The sequence below is a fragment of the Anolis sagrei genome, chromosome 2 (genome assembly GCF_037176765.1).
Source record: "Anolis sagrei isolate rAnoSag1 chromosome 2, rAnoSag1.mat, whole genome shotgun sequence".
In the NCBI taxonomy this organism is placed as follows: Eukaryota; Metazoa; Chordata; class Lepidosauria; order Squamata; family Dactyloidae; genus Anolis; species Anolis sagrei.
Window position 1 is genome coordinate 231,273,977 of NC_090022.1, and position 21,657 is coordinate 231,295,633.

A 21,657-nucleotide genomic window follows, 5' to 3' on the forward strand; every position below is an offset into this window, starting at 1 on the left:
ACAGCAATCCAGGAAGAGAGCTGTTCTGAGACTGGCCAATCTGTACCATGAGTTCTGGCTTGCCCAAGAATATGTATTAAGAAGAATACGTATTGTCGAATGCTTTCATGGCCAGAATCACTGGGTTGTTGTAGGTTTTTTGGGCTGTATGGTCATGTTCTAGAAGCATTCTCTCCTGACGTTTCGCCTGCATCTATGGCAGGTATCCTCTGAGGTTGAGATTATTAAGAATTCACACACACATACATATCTATATAAATAAAAATGTAATGTTCGTTTGTGGGATTAACATAACTGAAAAACCACATTTGGACACAATACACCTCTCAGGAGTGACCATCACTCATAAAAACACAGGGAAACATAGCGGAACAGACTTAAAAAGCAAAAAAACAAACATTACAACGCATGCACAAAATCACATATATACACAAGCATATGTACAGACTGAGCCACAGCAACGCGTGCAGGAGACGGCTAGTATATATATATATCTGTTGTGTCAGGAGCAACTTGAGAAACTGCAAGTCGCTTCTGGTGTGAGAGAATTGGCCTTCTGCAAGGACGTTCCCCTTGGGACGCCCGGATGTTTCTGATGTTTTACCATCCTTGTGAGAGGCTTCTCTCATGTCATAGGGAGCTGGAGCTAACAGAGGGAACTCACCCACGCTCTCCCCGGATTCGAACCTGTGACCTGTCGGTCTTTGGTCATGCCGGCACAGAGGATTAACCACCAAGGATAATGGGACTTGAAGTAACTTCACTCATTTCCCGAGATCGCTGCGAACCTCATCCAATGACTGATCAAGACCAAACTTGGCACACAGAGCTCCCATGACCCATTCTACATCCTGGTGCAGTTTCCAGCAGGATGGACCATGGATGATGGGAATGAAGTACCTCCACTCACTTCCCAAGACTGTTCCAACCCTCATCTAATGACCGATCAAGACCAAAGTTGGCACACAGAGCCCCCATGAGCCACTTTACATCCCGGTGCTGTTTGGAGGATGGACAATGGAACTTCAAGTACCTCCACACACTTCCCAAGACTTTTCCAACTCTAAGAAGAAGAATCAAAAGACATAACTAATCAGGACTCCTTATTCGGTGGAGACAAGACGGCTCAAATCCGACCACTTTTCCTTCGCGAGGTAACCACGTGACGCCATAGACGCTCTGCGCTATTGGTCCGCGGCGTGGGAAATTCCATAAGCGCGTTCCGATTGGCCAGTTGAGGGGGGAAAGAACGCGCGGTGCTGATTGGGCGATGCCCAGGCGTCGCAGGGACGCATTATTGGGTAAGCCCAGCCCCCTGGCAGAAGCGAGGGCGCTGATTGGTGACGCCTTCCGGCGTGGCCGCGGATTGGCCAGAGCGGCGCGAAGGGGGGCGGGCGCGCGGGCATGGCGTGGTGACTTGGGCCGCGCCGAGGCCGCTCTCGCCCTTTCTGTCGCAGTCGGGAGCGCGCCAGGCGAGTGACGGCGCCTCCTCCTCCTCCTCACGTCGAGGATGATGAAGGGCGCGCTGGCCAGCCCTGTGGCCCCCGCCGCCATGCAAGAGGCCTTCGGCTGCGCCGTCGCCAACCGCTTCCACCAGCTCCTCGACGACGAGTCCGACCCCTTCGACATCCTCCGCGAGGCCGAGAGGCGCAAGCAGCAGCAGGGCAAGAAGCGCGAGGAGGCCGCCACTACCACTACTACCGCCGCCGCCCCAGGCGGGGGAAGGAAGGCCGGCCCCGGAGCAGCGCCCCCGAACGTTAACCCCAATGCGGCCAAGAGGGAGTCCCAGAAGGAGCGCAAGGCCGCCCTGCAGCCGGAGAGCCCCCCCGCGCCTGGTAGGGAACTCACAAGGGGCGCGTCTGCACTGTGGAATTAGTGAGGTTTGACGCCGCTAGAATCCTGGGGGTTGTGTTTTGGTAGACAAGGCCCAAAGCCTGGTAAAAAGTAGAACACCATGGTGTCAAACTGCATTAAGACTATGACATAGATTAGGCCTTGGGCCCTCGAGGCGTTTTGGACTTCAACTCCCATCATTCCTCACAGCCTCAGGCTCCTTTTTCCCCCTCAGCCGCGAGGGGGAAAAAGAAGGAGCCTGAGGCTGTGAGGAATGATGGGAGTTGAAGTCCAAAACGCCTCGAGGACCCAAATCGGCCCATACCCTGATTGTTTAGCATTGAGCCATGGCAGTTCAAAGCTGCACCAATCCCACATCATTGAGGCCCTCCATAGCAGCTTGACACCGCTCTGGTTTCAATGATGGGAGTTGCAGTCGGCTGAGGAGCGGCCTGAGCCTCGTGCTCCCCTTCGGGGCCCCTCCCTCCTTCCTTGTGCTGGGCTTCCGGCCGCGCCTGCGCAGTGAGGAGCGATTGTGGCGTCTGCGGGGGAGTTTCCTCCTCGCTCGCACCCTCCCTCGCCCAGGGCGCGCCTCCTCCAGATGCACACATTTCAACCGCCAGGCCTCAGTGGCATGGAGTCGTGGGAGTTGTAGTTTTACACGGCCTTGTGTGACTTCTCTGCCAAAGAGGGCTAGGGCCTCACCAAACTGCAACTCGCAAGGTGGAATCAGAGTTGGAAGAGACCTCATGGGCCATCCAGTCCAACCCCCTGCCAAGAAGCAGGAATATTGCATTCAAAGCACCCCTGACAGATGGCCATCTAGCCTCTGTTTAAAAACCTCCAAAGAAGGAGCCTCCACCACACTCCAGGGCAGAGAGTTCCACTGCTGAATGGCTCTCACAGTCAGGAAATTCTTCCTCATGTTCAGATGGAATCTCCTTTCCATCACTGTAGATCAGGCATGGGCAAACTTTGGGCCGCGCTCCATGCGGTCATGTAGACTTCGTCCCTTCCGGTGTTTTGGACTTCAACTTCTACTGGATTTTAGGAATTGTGGGAGTTCAAGTCCAAAACACCAGAAGGGACGAAGTTTGCCCATGCTTGCTGTAGATGCAGTATTGGTGCGTTTATAGGAGATATTAGGTAAAGTTTTTCCCCTGACGTTAAGTCTAGTCTTGTCTGACTCTGGGGTTTGGTGCTCATCTCCATTTCTAAGCCGAGCTGGCGTTGTCCATAGACACCTCCAAGGTCATGTGGCCAGCATGACTGCATGGAGTGCTGTTACCTTCCCGCCGGAGTGGTACTTACAGATCTACTCACATTTGCATGTTTTTGAACTGCTAGGTTGGCAGAAGCTGGGGCTAACAGCAGAAGCTCACGCCTCTCCCCGGATTTTAAATGGTAAAATGGTAACATAGTCCTCAGGTTTACTTGGTAGCTCCCCTTATTAGAATCTGCGATCTTTCATTCAGCAAGTTTAGCAGCTCTGCATTTTAACCCACTGCACCACCAGGGGCTCCATAGGACATATTACATCTTATGTATTACTTTTAGAAAAGCATGCCATTTTAGAGATCATAACCTTTTAGAAAATAGTAATTCATAATCTTTTAGAGAAGAGCCAAAACTCCTTTTGAGTAGAATCTTCTCAGGTGGTATACAATGTAATTATTGTATATTGTTGTAATTATTTTATATTGTATATTGTATATTATTAATTCTCAGGTGGTATACAATGTAATATAATTATGCAAGGCAATTGGCTTCAGTTGTTAGACTGAACAAACTGTTGTCTCTGATGTGTTAGGAAAACAGAGACTATACCAGTACATAAAAATAAGTTATTCAGAAATGTATTTCAATGCCCCAAAATATATCTATTCTCTCATAAACAACTTGTTTTATGTTATGCACTTTCACAGAATCCGAGTTTGAAGAGACCTCGTAGGCCTTCCATCCTGCCAAAAAGCAGGAAAATGATTCAAAGCTCCCCCTGTCAACAGACAAAATAAAGTAGACTTTGGTAAAAATAACATATTTGGTTACTCACAACCTTCATGTGTTCAGCATACACAGGTACACAACTTATCAATCAGTTCTGGATACGTTTGAGATCATTTCTGTGCCATTCAGTCAGAAAATCTCTACAATAAACAGCAGGCAAATATCACAGACTTGCAAAAAATGTTTGCAAGTCTGTGATCTGAGCAGTTCCAAAGTCTTTAAGAAGTCTATGCTCTGTGCTTTTATCAGAGCAGATAATGTGGTCTGCAGCTCCTCCCCCAACTTCTCAGGAAAAACAGAGCAAGGAAATAAAGCTGCATGCCAGAACATTCAGTTGGTCCAGCGAGTGGCAGCCAGACTGCTCACCGGGGCGACATACAGGGAACACATCACCCCCCTGTTGTGTCAGCTCCACTGGCTGCCGGTTCAATTTCGAGCACAATTCAAGGTGCTGGTTTTGACCTACAAAACCCTTTACGGTTCCGGTCCTGTGTATCTGTCCGAACGTATCTCCCTCTACGTCCCACCCCAGAATTTGAGATCATCCGGGGAGGCCCTGCTCTCGACCCCACCGCTATCACAAGTGAGGCTGGTGGGGACAAGGAGCAGGGCCATCTCGGTGGTGGCCCCTCACTTGTGGAACTCACTCTCGGGGGAAATTAGGGCATTAACATCCCTCCTCACCTTCAGGAGGAAGGTAAAGACGTGGTTGTGGGACCAGGCCTTCGGGCAATCTGACAATTAGATATGGAAACCAGTTGAATAGGACTAAAAGGACTGACAATTGTGGAATTGGTATTTAAACTATGAGATTGTGAAACGCTGACCGTCAAGGAGGTTTGTATGGATTTTTATTGCTTTTATTGGTTTTATGGTTGTTTTTACCTATAATAATTATTGTCTTTATGGTAATTGCTGTTATTGATAGAATTGTTGTTGTTAAATGATGTTATTGTCTTTTGCTGTATGTGATGCGGGCATCGAATTGTGCCTTGCTTTTGTAAGCCGCCCTGAGTCCCCCCCCCCCCCCCCCGGGTGAGAAGGGCGGGGTAGAAGCAACCGAAATAAACATACATACAACAACTAAGCAACAGGATTATAGATAAACAAATTAATAGAGAACACTTGAAGAAGGTTGTAATTTCCAACAGAGACAGTCGGAATAGTAAGCCTGATACACTACACAGATGATATAGTAATCTAATAATAAGACTATGTAACACGATTTTTGTTCCTGGGTTATAAATGTCATTTCCTCATTGGTAATGCTGCTACTGCCTTTTTCCTATAGTTTTTGTACTGTTACAGAATGCACTTACAGAGTCATGTTTGTACAGTGCATCCACTTGTTTTTACACAAGTGCTTACAAGCTGGAAATTGAATTCATTATCACTTCTACTGCTTGAACTGCCTAGCTATTTCAAGTGCAGACTAATTTACTAGATGTTTCTATGCCTGAGGTTATCTTAGGTTTTTCCAGCTTAGTGTTATACTACTGTCAATATCAACAGCACTTAGGCAATAATTTTCAAAGAAGTAGCTCTGTTTTTTAATTTGCATCTTTCTGGATGATATTACAGTTAGTCCTCCATATTCCTGGAGTTAGGGATGCACTATCCCCATAAAAGTGAAACAAATTATTTTTTTAAAAAAACTCTTTTTCCTGAGAAAAAATTTGCTAGATGTTGATCATAGAGTTGCCCCGGAGAACTAGGAGATTCCATATTAATCAAATAATGAATAATTTCATTGGCCAATGCACATTTTGGTGTCTCAAATGTTAACCCTGTTTCTGGGTATATTAGACCTGCTGATTTCAAAAATGGAACCAGTATTCACCTATCAGTTTTAGTTTTTGAGATACACATGCCATATACCATCCTCTGCTTGCTCATAAGAAATCATGATAACTGTATCTAAGAAACTATTGCAGTCTATCCAATGAAGGTTTCTGAAATAGTGCCCCAAATAACCCCAGGAACAGGCCTAAAAACCAAGACACAAAGAAAAAAAACCTTTTGTTGTTCTGTGTTAATCCACAAAAGTTAATACTATAAATGTGGAAGTCTGCTTGTACATTCTGTCCTGCTTCTACAACTATATGAATGTACTTTACATCTGAGGCTTTAATATCATCCTGTACTGCATCTGAAGAAGTGAGTTTCATCTAAAACTCATTTTAAAATAAAAATAATGTTGTCTTTAAAGTGCTGTTGTGTTCCGTTTTTATCTCCCCTTCCTTTCCTATGCATTGAAACAAGTTTCCAAAGGGACAGGAACAATGTTCTCTTACCTCTTTTATAAATGAATTAATGTTAGGTTTTTCTATCATCACAACAACAACAAAAATGTAAGACCTTTTGACAGCTGCCAGACAACAATGCTGCTGTTTTCACATTTGGGTAGTTGACTTTCTGCCCATTATCTTCATGGGCAAATCTAGGGATTTGTCAGCTTTGTACAGTTCTGATTCTGCCAGATTGTAGCAGCATGTAAACATTCAGAGAAGCTGGGGAAAATACAATGGATCTGTACACATATTTGCAACTAAAACACTACTTGAACTTATTATTATGTTATAATATTCATTAGAATATGTACATTTTATATGTGCTCAGACAGTGTAGAGATAATACTGTTGTTGTAACTGGTCCTGAAAAGGTGTTTATATACATGGTGGTAGAAGTTTTCCCTGTTTTAAAGAAATAAATACAACTGCTGTAACATTTTTAATATTGGCCAGTCTCAAGTTTTCCCCCCAGTGAAATCTCATTGTGGTGGAAATTTAGAGGTCTCTTTTTTGATAAACTTTCCTTAGCGATACACATGTGAGTTCAGTATGGAAATTGTTGTCTATTTCTACTCCCACTAATGTTTCTGATCAAAATTACTATCACTTATTCAGGGTTGCCATTAACTTGATCCGCATATACTGCAATCAGCTATTTGTTTTTACAAGGGCATCATCAGTGATATGGAAAAATGTATCTTCTAAATGTATATTAATGTAACAATTTTGCTATGCTTCTGCATATGTGCAGGAACTTGACAACATACAAAGAACTTCCATTTACAGAAATAAAATTATTTTAATGGAATAAACTGAAAATGTTCTTTTGGCACTCCATAGTTCAGAAGCGAGCTCCAAAAAGAGGAGAACAGCAGGGATGGAATGAAAGCAGAGGTACAGATGTAAAGCAGGATAAAGCGGAATGGAAACCTTTCAGGGAATACCGTCCTCATGAGACTGAAAGACAAGGAGAGTTAACACTTGAAAGGTAAGTGCTGCTGATGAACATGTATAGTAGCCCGTTGAAGGATTGTAAATTTATTGTACAGTCTGCTGTTTAGTTAGCAAGTTCGTTAGATGTTTCCGGGAGATGGTCAGCAGACCCTCCAGAGTGGCCAGCAAACTTGGTTCTATATTTCAAATGCTTTCCTTCCTTTATAGTTGCTGTGTCAGTGGTTTCCTTTCTGCTGCTGCTGTCTCCTTCAATGTAACGCATCAGAAAAGTTTATGATCTTTATTTTCAAAACTCATTTTTTGAATCTGGAATTAATTTGTTGAACATACATGGAGTGGAACATTCAGCCACTTTACTGAAATGTTGGTCTGCCATTGATAGATTTCCCTTGAATGGAATCAATGAAACCTCTGAATCACTTCCATTTCGGAAGATAACAGTAGCAGAGTAATGTTTAAGTATTACTCATTGCCTGAAGCAGTTACAGTTTTGATTTGGCGTTTCCACATTTTCAGGAGAAAGTATTAGGCACATGAGGTTAAAATGGAGTTAGATGACCCAATGTACTCATGTATAAGTCTTGAAATTACAGCTTTAAAAATCAGCCCAAAACCTGGGTTGACTTACATGTCAGTGGGAGTGCTGTATTATATATTAACTCTTACCAAAAAAGGAACTGTCTCCTCCTTTGAGTAGAAAAGCAAAAGGCAAGAGTTTAGTCCATCTCAGAGGAATCTAACCCCCCTCCAAAAAACCCCAAAAAAACAAACCAATCCCCTCTGCACTTTGTTCCGTGGTGCTGCTTCAGGCCTTATACTTGAGGATAACTCCTTTATAAGTTTATTTGGTAGCTGTTCCATATGATGGTATTTCTAGTGTCTCAGCATGAAGTTGATCTTTCTTTAATCAGAAATAAACTGAAACTAAAGCACATTCTCATTTAGGCCAGTGGACCGATTTGATCGGGAAAGGCCAATGCGCGGTCGTGGGGGAGGAAGAGGTGGAATGCGAGGCAGAGGAAGAGGTGGTGGAATGAATAGGACTTTCAATGGCTTTGATCAAAGAGGGAAACGGGAATTTGACCGGCAGAGTGGAAGCGATAAAACGTAAGTGCTTTGTGTTTGCTCTTTCTATCTTTATATGTATCTTAATATATAGTGCCTTAATAAATGGCACATGTACGTGCCTTAAAAATAACACCTTTCATGGAGAATTGTACAATGTTTAACACATATGCAACTTAATTTTGTGTAGCAAGTAAAATATCTTGATTTCCATAATGAAGAAAACTAACACAGTTACTGTTTCTGTCTCTAGCGGTGTCCGAGGAGAAGAGAAACGGGGTGGAAGTGGACCCCGTAACTGGGGAACAGTTAAGGATGATCTGAGGTATGATGATGTGTTTTAGAGAGTGTCTTCGCTTGTAATTTTGTTAAATCTTATGTGCTGTTCGTCCCCACCTCAGCACCTTGCACATCTAGATATGAGCCTGTTGTTGCATGCCTTCAACTCGCTTCTGACGTATGGCAAGCCAGTCAAAGGGTTTTCTAGGCATAATTGGTTCAGAGAGGTTTAGTCTTGCCTTCCTCTGAGTCTGTGTGTGTGTGACCTGCCGTAAATTATTCAGTGGGTTTCTTGACCAAGCAAGGATTTGAATCCTAGTCTTCCAGTGTCTTAGTGTAAAACTGCATCTATTACACCAGGCATGGGCAAACTACAGCCCTTCGGGTGTTTTGGACTTCAATTGTGAGAGTTGAAGTCCAAGATACCTAGAGAGCCGAAGTTTGCCCATGCCTTTATTATACCAAGTGGTAGCCCACTCTTGTTTCCATGTATGTTCCAAGCTTAAGGTGGCCTTTACTAAAGACAGAGAACTATCGACTTATGAGCTGGACTTGTTACAGTAACCCCTGCAGAAGAAATCTTCCACAGAGATCTTTGCTTCTATCTGAATCTTGGTTTAAGATTGTGAGCAAGAAACTAGCTTTTGTAACTTGTAAGCACCATTGTCCATTATATAGGGTTTATTCAAAAACAAATGTTATTTTAAATTTAATTAAAGATCCAAACCCTTGTGAAAATGGGACATTGCTTAATGGTAAAGTACATGTCTCCCATATCTGAGTCCCTAAGACTAATTCTCAGAGAGATGAGTGCGGAAGACCTCTGCCAAGACCCTGCAGAGGGACTGGCTGAGAGGCAAGAATTTGTGTATTCCTGGGAAGCTGGAATTGTTAGTGTTTCTGCAGAAGCTTTACTTCTTGCTGTGTTAGTCAAATATATGTGCCAAATTGAAACCAATGAAAGTATCTGAATGCTTGTATTGACACATGCTTCTGGCTTTGTGCTGGAAAACAAGGGGGCAGAATAGAAAAGGGTATTTTGGGTTTTCATTAACATGTTTTTAGGATATCAGTTAACTTATTGTGTAATAGTTTTTCTGCCATTCAGCAGATAAATGCAGTGCATGAGTTACAGAGCTAATCCCTTGAGCCACACGCTAATTATGGTGTTTGTTCTGAGCAGCCCATACAGGTTAATCTGCATGTTATGGTATCTGTTTTTTAGTGTTTTTACTGAATGGGTGTATTAATGTTTTACAGTGAGCTGGAACAGACTGCTCCTATGGAAGAGACTGCTGAGACAGAAGAGAACCCAGCAGCACCTGAGGGAGAAGCTCCAACCAAGTATGTGCTTGTTTTGAATAGTTTGCTGCTTTTGCTCCTTATGTCACCATTAGAAAACCTACTCAGGTTAGATCTGGGTGCCTTAACTATCTAAAATCAGGGGGGAAAACCAGGAAAATAGCATCAATCCTTGTGTGCATTGCTACAAAATATTCCACTCTTTGACTAGCACTCTGATCCCCAGGAGATGCCAAGCTGTGGTTTTTACTGATCGTGTACTTTAATATATCAGGTCAACTCAACATGTGATACATGCTGTCAAGCAACTTGCAAACAAGCTCATTTCTTCAGCTCTTGTCAGACTATAAAAACGCTTTACTTAGCATGTTACGCTTGATTTTGTGAGTCACTAATGGGACAGGCCTGTTTTCCTTATGGGAAGTTTGGGAAACCTTTGAACTTGTTCCAGAGCTTTTGATTTAATCTTTTCTCTGGGAGCTGCACAAAAGCTTTTGGGATGTTCTGATAATTGATTGCACAGAATCCTAATTGTTGCTATGAGCACTACACATTATATATTTTTGTTGTGCAAATTTGTTGTAAGTTGGGGCTTCTCTTTATGCTGCAAGTATACATTCAGAGATTTGGATATTACATGGCACGATACAAGGTCATACAGTAGAGTCTCGCTTATCCAACCTTTGCTCATCCAACGTTCTGTATTATCCAGCGCAGTCTGCCTTCCCGGATCCACAACTGTTTCAATACATTGCAATGTTTCGGTGTTAGATTCATAAATACAGTAATTACTACATTATGTTACTGTGTATCGAATTGCTTTTTCTGTCAATTAGATGTAAAACATGATGTTTTGGTGCTTAATTTGTAAATTCATAACATGATTTGACGTTTAATAGGCTTTTCCTTAATCCCTCCTTATTATCCAACATTTTTGCTTATCCAACATTCCGCTGGGTCATCTATGTTGAATAAGCAAGACTCTATTTTACCATGTAATATATAAGACTGGAGTGTAACAAATTACATTTCAGTTTTCCTATGGTGGACCAGGCAGGCAAGCTGCTGCAAGGACTTCTTCGGAGGTTTGATTACACTGGTAGCAGTTACTGTGCATAATTTCTTATCTAGCTTCTGGTTTTTGAAGTTGCATGCCTCTCCTTGGCAGGTGGAATTTAGAACCTGATTTGCCTGTTTTTCTCATGCTTGAGTTCTCATGAATCATTTAGGCACATAGCACACAACTGCCTCCAGTGGGCAGAATGCATTTCCCTATCTTACAGATTGTTCATGCTCACCTAAGTGGCTTTAAACTAAGACATAAAAATAAGCTACTGCTTGCTATCATCATAAATCATCTGAATCTTGCTGTGTTTGGCTTATTTCTACAGGACAGAGCAGGCTGAATCAGTCCTATTACTCAGGGTTTCAGTGGCACATTTTGAAGAGGCATTTGAAACTGACTGGGAGCTCTTCCACACATCCACATCAAAGGAGAAAATTCCACAATGTCTGCTTTGAACTTGGTTATCTGAGTCCACACTGCCATATATCCCAGTTCAAAGCAGAAAAGGTGGGATTCTATTCAGAAAGGGGCCTTATAGATCATATCAAATCCCTTCTGAATTTTCTCCCAAGTTTTTGGAGATGTCCTCTTCATGGGAAGAGTCTGCTCCTATACACTCAGGGCAGTTCTTCCTATTGTATGTGTGTATGTGCTTTAATCTTTGCCGGTGCCACCACTGTTCCCCTCTGTATTTTCAATATTTTGTATTGTCTTAATTTCCCCAACTTTGGCTATCAATTTTATTGTTTATTCATTTTTGTACATTTAAGTCACACCTTCCTTCCACCATGGCATAAGCTGTGATACCACAGTCAACATCTCATAATTTTGTGACCCTGTAGCTATGTTACCGAAACACAGTGGAACCCTCTTAGTAAATTGCAAAGATGTGCAGTCCAGATGCTGTCAAGAGTGGTCCAGTACTTCTGGTACAGGCACTTCTGGTATAGACTGGCTGCTCCATACTGTGGATTTAAAAGAGTGCTTAAGAAAAGGAACAGTGAGAATCCCACTAGAAAATTGCCTTGCCCCTTCTGTTTGCGTGTTCAAAATTGCCTTTGATAATTTTGACAACATTGCTCTCCCACTTTACATGGTGTGTTTGGCAATGACATTATTACCATGATCCAGAAATATATGCATTCTCGTCCCTCTCTACACTCTGCCAGCTTCCTAAATATATCTTTCAGAAAACGTATATAGCTATTAGAAAGCATCAGGTTAATTGGGTGCATTTAGTAAAATCAAGATTTGTGACAGAAATAGCTACAGTATGTATGTCCTTGTACTTCTTTGAAAGGCAGGGATACATGTCTGTTAAGATGTTTCTTCATCTTGCTTGCATCTAATACAATGTAATAAGGTTGGGGGAGATCATGCCTGTTGGGTTTGCTAGGACAAAACTGGCCAGTGGGTTGCAATATGTAGAAACTAGAGACCCTGTATCTGAAAATGCTATGCTTTTGTAATTTTTTGAAGAACGCATCTCATATTTCTCTGTAAGTTATACTGTGCATAATTGTAGTGATGTTTTTAATCTTTAATGTGTAATGGTTTAATTTGCTTATATATGTATGTATATGTGACAAAGGCATCGAATTGTGCCTTCCTCTGTAAGCCTCCCTGAGTCCCGTCCCCCCCCCCCCCCCCCGGGGGTGAGAAGGGCGGGGTAAAAGTGACGGAAATAAATAAATAAATAAATAGGATGAGATGAGTTGTGGATTCAGAGCAGCCTCCTCAAACTGGGTCCTTCTGCGTGCTACAAACTACAGTCCTAGCCAGCATTGTCTGGAATACTGGGAGTTTTTGTTCAAAACATTTGGAGGCACGGAAGGGCAGAAGCCTGCTATTCTGCTTCATAATAAAAATAATGTTTTGAGGACCACAAGTTTGAGCACACTGAAAAAAACAGGAAAGTAGTATATAAAATCAAATCCTGGAAACAAATTTCCAAATAATATTTCATTCCAAGTAAGTACCTAGGAATCAGATAACAAAACTGAAGTGTAACTTGGAAGGACAGCCAGTGTAGCCCATAAAGATTGGTTTTGAATGGTCTGTCTTCTAACCATAATTGTACTACAAGTATCACAGCCATTGAAAGTGAGTTTAGCAGTGAATTAATCAGGAAACAAACAAACATATAAATATGTAAATAACATGAGGCATGTCCAGAGTTCTTGTTTTCACTTTCGATATCACATTCATTAATAGATGTCAGGGAAAGGAGGTAGGAGATTAGCATGCTCATAAGAACAAGAGCAGTTCATTGAGGGGTGGAGGGTATTGGGCAGAGCATGGTCTATTGCCATAGTATGTTGAATATTGTGGGGTGGGAAATGGGACTGTAATGGAGTATTTTTTTGAAAAGGGCACAGCTAGCTAGCTAGCTGTCTGGCTAGAACCCCATCAAACAGGGGCATTCCTCACTGTAAAATATTGCTGAAGGCCCCACTTGTGCAAAATGTTATCTCCTATCACTTAGAAAAGGCAACGAGCCACTTTTATCACTTTGTACAAGCCCAAATCGCTACTTTTGATGAAATTGCTCCCTACCTTTCCCTTCATGGCATTTTACAGCCTAATGGTTTTTATTTTGCAACTATAAACCCTTAGAATTGCTGAAGGAGAGCCAGTGGAAGAAGTAGCTCAAGAGATGACATTGGATGAATGGAAAAACCTCCAAGAACAAAGCCGACCAAAGCCTGAATTCAACATCCGGAAGCCCGAAACCACTGTTCCTTCCAAAGCAGTGGTGATTCACAAGTCAAAATATAGAGATGATGTAAGCATTTGCTTAGAAGGGTTTTCTTACAACCCTGTGTTTGCATTTCTAACTTCTTAATAATGAAATGTATCTAAGGATAATCCAAAGAGATTAGTAAACATTACTAGAAGCTTTAGCTCGCCCCAATGAACTGTTCAAGTACTTTAAAAAAGAAAAAGAGCTGCATCAGCATAGGTTTGTTTTTCCTTTCTCACCGGGCAACCATGCACAGAAGCATTTTTGCTGCTGGCTGTTCAGTACCAGTGGAAGAATATATTGCATTTTAGGTTCTAGTTTGTAGTCTCATATTAATATCAGGCTTCTCCATTTCCTTTGAAGATGACACAAAAGGTTACACATTGGCTTCATTGCATACAGCTGAGCTTGAAATACCTGCAGCTGTTGATACACAGGGGTTAGTCACATGATCAAGGACTCTGATTGTGTACACAGAACCTATACGTTGGACTAAGGCCAACCTGCTGGCAGTGACTTCATGTCAAAACTCTTCTATTTTATTTGACAGCCCTTTGTACTGACACAAAGTGAATTGAGGAAGATTTTTTTTTACTTCTAATTTGGGGAGGAATGTACAACGGACTGCAGGTGGCACAATTCCATCTTGTATTGGATACTGCCCATTGAGTTAAAGTAGCTTTGGTTCTTTGGCTGAATACACTAGAAATCCTAACAATTGTGGTCCTACTTCTTTCCCATCCAGCGCTCCCACAGTGTGTGAAGGGCTCATTGGGTTGCTTCCCCCCCCCCCCAATGCTTAGGTAGGTATAAGAAGGGGTCACATCATCTTTATTAAAACACATAGTAGACTTTTAATCTAGTTTCTGAAGCACTGTTCCACCAAGGCTTGTTTTCAGCAGCCCTGGAGACTAGGACACGGAACAATGGCTTCAAACTACAGGAAAGGAGATGCCACTTGAAGATTAGGAAGAACTTCCTAAATGTGGGAGCTGTTCAGCAGTGGAACTCTCTACTCCAGAGTGTGGTGAAGGCTCCTTTGAGGCTTTTAAACAGAGGCTGGATGGCCATCTGTTGGGGATGCTTTAAATGTGATTTTCCTGCTTCGTGGCAGGGGATTGGGCTGGATGGCCCACAAGGTCTCTATGATTCTATGATTTATATCTGCATTTTAGTAACGTTATTGCTTGAGTGCCTACAACTTTGCTAATCGGCATTTCTATAGATAAGACGCCAGCTATTGTATTAACCATTTATAAGAGAATTTAATCTGACTGCTAGTTTTCATCTTTGATCTAAGTGAATGTGTCTGTGCTGCTTTCCCCACCATTCACTGAGGTGAGATCAGGTAGGACAGACATAAGAAAATGCTTGAGTTTGTTTCCAAAAGGTACCAAATAAAACAAAAAAAAATCCCTGAAAAGTGGGTTATAGGTGGCAGCATATTGTTGGCTAGCACTGGAAAGCTATGTACAGATCAAAATGTATCAAATCACTTGTATAGGGCTTGGAAAATGGCATTTTATAGCAAAAGAAAGTATATCCACAGTATGTTTCTTTATTCCTCTAAAATTTGTTCAGATGGATTTCCAACCTTTTTGGAAACAAGCTCCACACTTTGGTCACAGGATTTGGCTTGTGTACCATGACCCAATTTTGGATGGCTGGTATCGGGAGCTTCATCCCTCCTACAGTGTCTCTTGTCCCTTCCACCAATAGCTTGCTCTGTATGAAAGGAGAACCCGCCCGCCTCCCTGTATTCTTTATAGATTTCTCCCCATTATGCTAGTTTGCTCCATTGGAAGGGGAGTAGAGCAGAGAGAAAACTATAATCAACAGTCTTCAGGTCTGACAAAGGAATTTTCCACTATTTTACTTGCTTTTGTAGAGAATTGGGTGGAATTCTGTGGGAGCTTTGAACATAGGATCAGGTTTCTGGGCCAGATTCTAGCTGTTCCCCTAGTAGAGTTTCCTACCATTTGGGTAGGATCCGGAGCATGGTGTTTTTTGTAGTTAAAATTCATTGGCAAGAGAGTTTTGGACTGCTGTGCCATTTTGGTGATTGTATCTACTAACATCTAGTGTTCATAGTAATTTCATTTTAATATGGGTTTACATTGCACTAATAATAACTTTGTACTTCATTTTGAATTCTTGAAGAAAAATACATAAATACTGTATAATTATGTAATAAAAATAAACATGATGCTTAGGTTAGTAAATACACAGGTGGATTAAAAGGTTTTGCCTCCTGTATCATAAAAAACTTTATGAATGAGTATATAACAGCTACAGTATATAGCCTGGATTGTCCTCTACGCAACACTACTGTTTAACATAGTGACCATCAGTTTGTACACATTTGTGCCATCGTTTAACCCAGGCATTAAAACCATTTTGGAAAAATTCAGGGTTTTGCTTAGTGACCCATGATTTTAAAGCTGTTTTAACGTCATTCAAGTCATCGAATGTGAAACCACGTAGGTTGTCTTTCAGATGTCCAAACAGGTAAAAGTCAGAAGGGGCCAAATCATAAACATTTTTCAAGTGATTATGGATTTCCTTAGGTGCGCAACCTTCTTTTGCCAGAAATTCAATGACAACTATTTCTTTTAACTTCAGATTCATGGTTCTAATCAGTCAATCGGAAAATGAAAAGACTATATCAGTAGAGTAAGGTTACCTCTAACATATTATGCATAGATAGTCCAGTAGTTGTGAACGAAATAAGTTTCAGAGATGGAGGCATTCCTTTTTGACGCACACTTGTAGAACACCATCATGACAATTCTTGAATTATATTTGCATGGCAGAAGAAAAATATTATTTTTATCATCATAGTGAGGACTGGATACCTGTTGGCAGCACCTAAAGGCTCCCATTTTAAAATTCACTTCACAAGTCCTGATCGCTATAAAAAACCCAAACGAGTATGGGATTTAAGCTGAATCCATCTTATGCTTGAAATCCTGCTGTGATTAGCACAGAAACACAACATTCGAGGATTAAATTAATTTCTAAATTGTACAAGCAATTATATGTTGTCATGGTATCCGGATAAATTTATTTGGGGGTGTTTCGGTTGTAAAGGAAGAAAAATGTATAAAAATTTCAGAATCGTTGTTGTTTTCTTAACTTGGTTAGGAAGAGTGGCTTGCTGTAATCAGCCTTCCCTAACTGCCTCTTTCATGATATTTTGGACTGCAAGTTCCATCAGCACTCATTAGTGGTCATTTTGGATGGGTAGTCCGGATTGGATTCTGTTTTGTGGGGAAAACTGATTTACATGTGCGTTAAGATAATAATGATAATAATAACTACAACAACAATTTCATTCTTATGCCCTGCTATCATCTCCCCGAAGGGACTCGGGGCGGCTTACATTTGGGATAGAAAGTCCACAAGACATAAAAGCAAAACAATCTGTTAAAACAAAAATGCCACTAAAATAAGACCATCGTAACATACAGAAAACCAGATAAAAAAACAATTAAAACATAAGAGAATAAAACAGCAGCACTGAAGCTCTATCAAAGAATGCTCAATAAAAACCAATGACCAAAAATAGTCAAATGGATGAGACCAGGCTATAAAAGGGTCAGGCATGGGATCGTGCAAAACAGTGTACCATAAGGCTGGGGAATTGGATGAAATGCAGTGAGCAGAGTACTATCTGGCACATTTATAACTAGTGACTACTCGTTCTCAAGTGCTTGCTGAAACATCCAAGTTTTCAAGTTGGTGTTGACAATGATATGCTTCAGAATAGTTCATCTTTATTACCTATCAGTCTGAGAACATCTTTAAAAAACACACACCTTAAAAACACTTTTCCTGACCACAGGGTTTTCTTCCAAATCCAGTTCTTCTGTCATCTGTGTTATGATGTGTGGTAAGGTGGGACTAGGGCTCTTTGCAGAAACATTTAGGCAGTAGAATTATTTTCTAGTACTTACTGAGCCTTGTTTTTGGCATCTGCTTCTTTATGTCTTTATTGTCAGTAATCACAATTCCTTATGGATTTCTATTTTAATGAAATTTGTGTACACATTGTAGACCCATTCGGCTGAAAACTGGGTTTGAATAATCTCTCTCACTTTGACTATAACTGATACATGTCATGTTCTGTTTCCACAGCTTCTAAGGAGCCTTTAGTGTTCTTTTTGGCAATTTTTAAACAAGCCAAATGGCAAGTTTAATATAAACCCATTTTCTGTTCTAGGTAAAGGAGGACTTTGAGGATGATTCTCACTTTTTTCGAAAAGCAGCAAATGACATCACTTCTCAGCTTGACATTAACTTTGGGAGCCTGCCTCGTCCTGGGCGTGGAGCTAGAGGGGCCCGAGGAGGCCGCGGACGCGTCCGTAGAGTTGAGGATCCAGGATCCAGGCCAGAAGTGATGGTAATTCTGTACTAATTACAGTCTTGGTGCCTGCTCTTATTATCATTAATTTATATAGTGCCATTATTGTACATCAAGTAAAAGAACAGCAAAACAGTTCCCTGCCCTCAAGCTTATCTAATTAAGATAAGACACCAAAGGAAAAGGGAGTGACATTAAGTTCAGCAAATATTTAATTCTCTCTGTCCCTTTGTAGCCAGGACAGTGGCAGTTGAAAAGTACAGTGGTTCCCAATCTATGTTCCATGGACCACCAGTGGTCTGCAAGAACTAAAATATGGTCTGCAGCCTCACCATTACTACACCGTTGCAAAGAGAGCAGCTGGTCCTGCAAAACCCTCTTATAGTGCCAAGGCTTATTAAATATGGTTTTCTGTGGATGAGCAGATGGCAACTACTGGATGGCATATATTCTGTATCAGAAACTAGAGCTGATGTGGTCTATCCAGTGCAATTTTCTGAATCAGCAGCCCAAATAACCAAACTGAATTTAAAGTTGACTAAAATTGGATTCGTAACCCTTTTGGTACTAATGTTGGAGAGTGGTCCCTGGTCAAAAAAAGGATGAGAACCACTGAAGGATGGAGGGAGGGTCTTTCATTACTTTTCATATGTAGTTGAAGCAACATCAGTCATTCACAACAGACTGATGCTGGTTGAAGACTACAGTTCTCCAACGTTTTCAGACTCCCAAGTAGATAAATGGTCCAAACAGTGCAATCTATGGCAATTATATACTGTGGTGTATATCTATATGTAAGTAATGGACTGTTTTTGAAATAGAACAATCTATACCACAATATTTTATGGCAAATTCCACTTGGTCTCCTTTCAGTCCTGCATACCAGTGAATGCAGAATAGGTGTACTTTGAATAGTTAAAAAGGGATAAAGCAAACTGAACCCAGAAATACTGTAGTTTTTCCATATTGTCAAGCACAAGAAAAAGAGATATTCCCAACAAGAGATAAAATTTGTTCCTGTTGTCATAGTTCTCAAATAACCACTTGCTAAACTTAACTTAAAGAGTGCATCTCTTAGTTCTGTAGGAATTCTATTTAGGGGAATGTATGACATGTACTGTTGGTGGAAGAAGCAGCAGTTTGTGAGGCTAAATTCAGAAGGAACAGATGGCAGTTATTCTACTGGTATCATGCCCTTGATTCAGGAAGTTCTGCGATACGTTTTGAATTGTAGTCTGACAGCTTGTGGGGTGGAGTACGCTGAGAAAATGCCTCATTTCAAGAACATCTAAGTGATCTTTAGGCTCTGAATTTGGGGATTTAGTATCCTTGATTCAAGTCCAGTGTTCGATAACTAAGTTTCTGGATTCTTAGATAACTGGATTCTTTCAAGCTCAGTGGTCAGTACATGCGCAGGTAGGATGTCTTGTGCATGACATTGCTAAAATGTGAGTTTCCTGATAGAGGTGAGATGGCCAGCTTGTATGCATCTCCAGCCCTATTACTCCCAACAGTGCATTTGTTCCTCCGTGAAACCTCCATAAAAGAGAGTGAGGAGAATTTTTCAGCAAAAAAAGACATAGGTTACATGTCGTAGCAACCTCTAGTGCATTCTTAATAGGCTTGAGTTTTGTAGAGCTAATGTGAGCATGAGCAAACCAACAGTTAGGTGTATCTTAGTATGACAGTACACAACTAGGTGTTGCCTTGAAAAAAAAAGCAACAAAACAAAACCGTGTGGTGTAATCTCTTTCCCCTTAGATGAGCATTTCTGCTCCAAATCCTGATGACCCTGAGGATTTTCCTGCTCTAGCTTGAAAAAACCAGAATGACACCTTCAAAAATAGCTGTGAAGATACCAGCTCTACGTTGCTGTGGAAGAAAATTACCAAACTCTACAGAGCGAAATGACTTTTGTGTGTGAATTTTGCACTTCTATTGTGTTAAGAACCTAGACATATCCAGTGGGCTAGGAGGCAAGGTCCAGCACCACTTGTTTTTGGATTAGCTGTGTGAAGGCTTATGGTATCATACATGAGGGATTTCAAATAAAGGTTCGAGATGATGGTGTCACGGGTATGGATGGCTGCCTCTTTGTCCATGGTGTTAACAGTTGTAAGATATACAAGAATATCTATACTGGGGGATTTATAGCCAGAATACATTGACACTTAATAGCCATGTTCCTGAAATGTACCTTTACCATACTCAGCAACTTGCACATTTTCAGGGGTTGGCAAATAAAAAGCAATACAAAATATGCTTAATGTTTGGGTTTTAAGGTGCTATTTTCAGGTTTTTTTTAATAGCTTGACACTGGAGATTACAAATGGTAAGATACTTCTTAAGTGCAAAATCACTTTCCTATTTGAAATCAGGGGTCTACACCCAGATATGTTTATGCACCTCAGTGAGACCATAAACAAATGGAGCTTTCTCTGTGCTGTTTTAAAAAAGGGTTTAATCTCCCTGGTGTATCAATCTGCACTTTCCTGGATTACAGTGGCCATTATATTAGCCAAAAATTCTTCTCTAGTGGCTGCAATTCGATTTGGGCTGAAGTATTTGTTATTTTCCTCATTGATGAATAATAGTGAACAAATTCTTGTGAAAAGCTGGATGAGAACTTGTAGAAAAGGCAATGCATATAACTTTAAATATATGTTTCCTTAGCAGTGTTACCACATTGAAAGGCCATTGTCTTTCTAGACAGATACTGTCCATCTAATAATATTCTTGTAGGAGAGCCTTGGTCAAACAATACATTTTTTATTTGTATACCTTTTTACAAGTTAATCAACAATAATCAAATCACACTTGATTTAATGATAAATACTAGGCCTGGGCAATGCATGGCTCTAAATGGTTCTAAAGTACTTACAAAACTAAAGCTCTGGTGGTGAAAATTTCAGAACTCTAACAAAACTCTCAATAATTCATTATAAATGGCAGTTCCTAATTGGTTCTGTCATAAAAATCACCAATAATGAAATAATTAAATTTTGAAAGTTTTGTTAGAGTTCTGAAATTTTCACCACCAGAACATTAGTTTTGTAGGTACTTTAGAACCATTCAGAACCATACATTATCCAGGCCTAATAAATACATACTATCAAATTAAACTTTCAAGATAGTATCAAGTTTACCCTTAAAATATGTTTAGCAAAATAAATTTTCCTGACTTTTTAAAATATTACAATTTTTCCTTCAAAAAGCTGAACAGTATTGATTACACCATACTATGAACAGATGGTCTGTACAAGAGTTTACAAAGCAGTAGATACAAAACTACAGGACAATATTGGGACTTACAAGCAATAACCCTGTCTTTTTAACAGGATAGCTGTCCGTAGTAAAACAGATGAACGGCAAGAACAACTTCACTAACTATGAAAGTTCAAAAAGTTGAGCGTAGTTGTGCTAACCAGCAAGTATAGTCTTGAAATAATTTCTTCGGTACCTAGTGTGCATGTCAAAAGATGATCAACTAGAAACTTCAGCTAAAATTTTTTAAACATTTGGAAAGAACAGCATAACCTGCTTAATTTACAAGCCTGTGCAGAATTATAGGCTATTAGACAACTTAGAAACCTGCAACATTTTTGAGTTTAATAGTTAAGCTTACATGTGTTCCAGGAGACACTAAATATTGGTCCATAAATTTCAAAAGTCCCTTGAACTGCATGGGGAAATCCCACCAGAAACTTAAAATCCTCAGTGTGGACATGTATGGTGCTTGCTGCATGAACTTAGT

The 21,657-nt window shown here is 40.9% G+C and overlaps 1 protein-coding gene across 1 annotated transcript; it reads left to right on the forward strand.

Moving 5' to 3' along the window:
- Positions 1-1,406: 1,406 nt before the first annotated feature.
- On the forward strand, positions 1,407-19,976 carry HABP4 (hyaluronan binding protein 4). Its single transcript, XM_060762061.2, has 8 exons — positions 1,407-1,835; positions 6,972-7,119; positions 8,031-8,192; positions 8,404-8,475; positions 9,690-9,773; positions 13,414-13,582; positions 17,763-17,942; positions 19,665-19,976. The coding sequence occupies exons 1-8, from the start codon at positions 1,511-1,513 to the stop codon at positions 19,719-19,721; spliced, it is 1,197 nt and encodes a 398-aa protein (XP_060618044.2). The 5' UTR covers positions 1,407-1,510; the 3' UTR covers positions 19,722-19,976.
- The last annotated feature ends 1,681 nt before the right edge of the window (positions 19,977-21,657 follow it).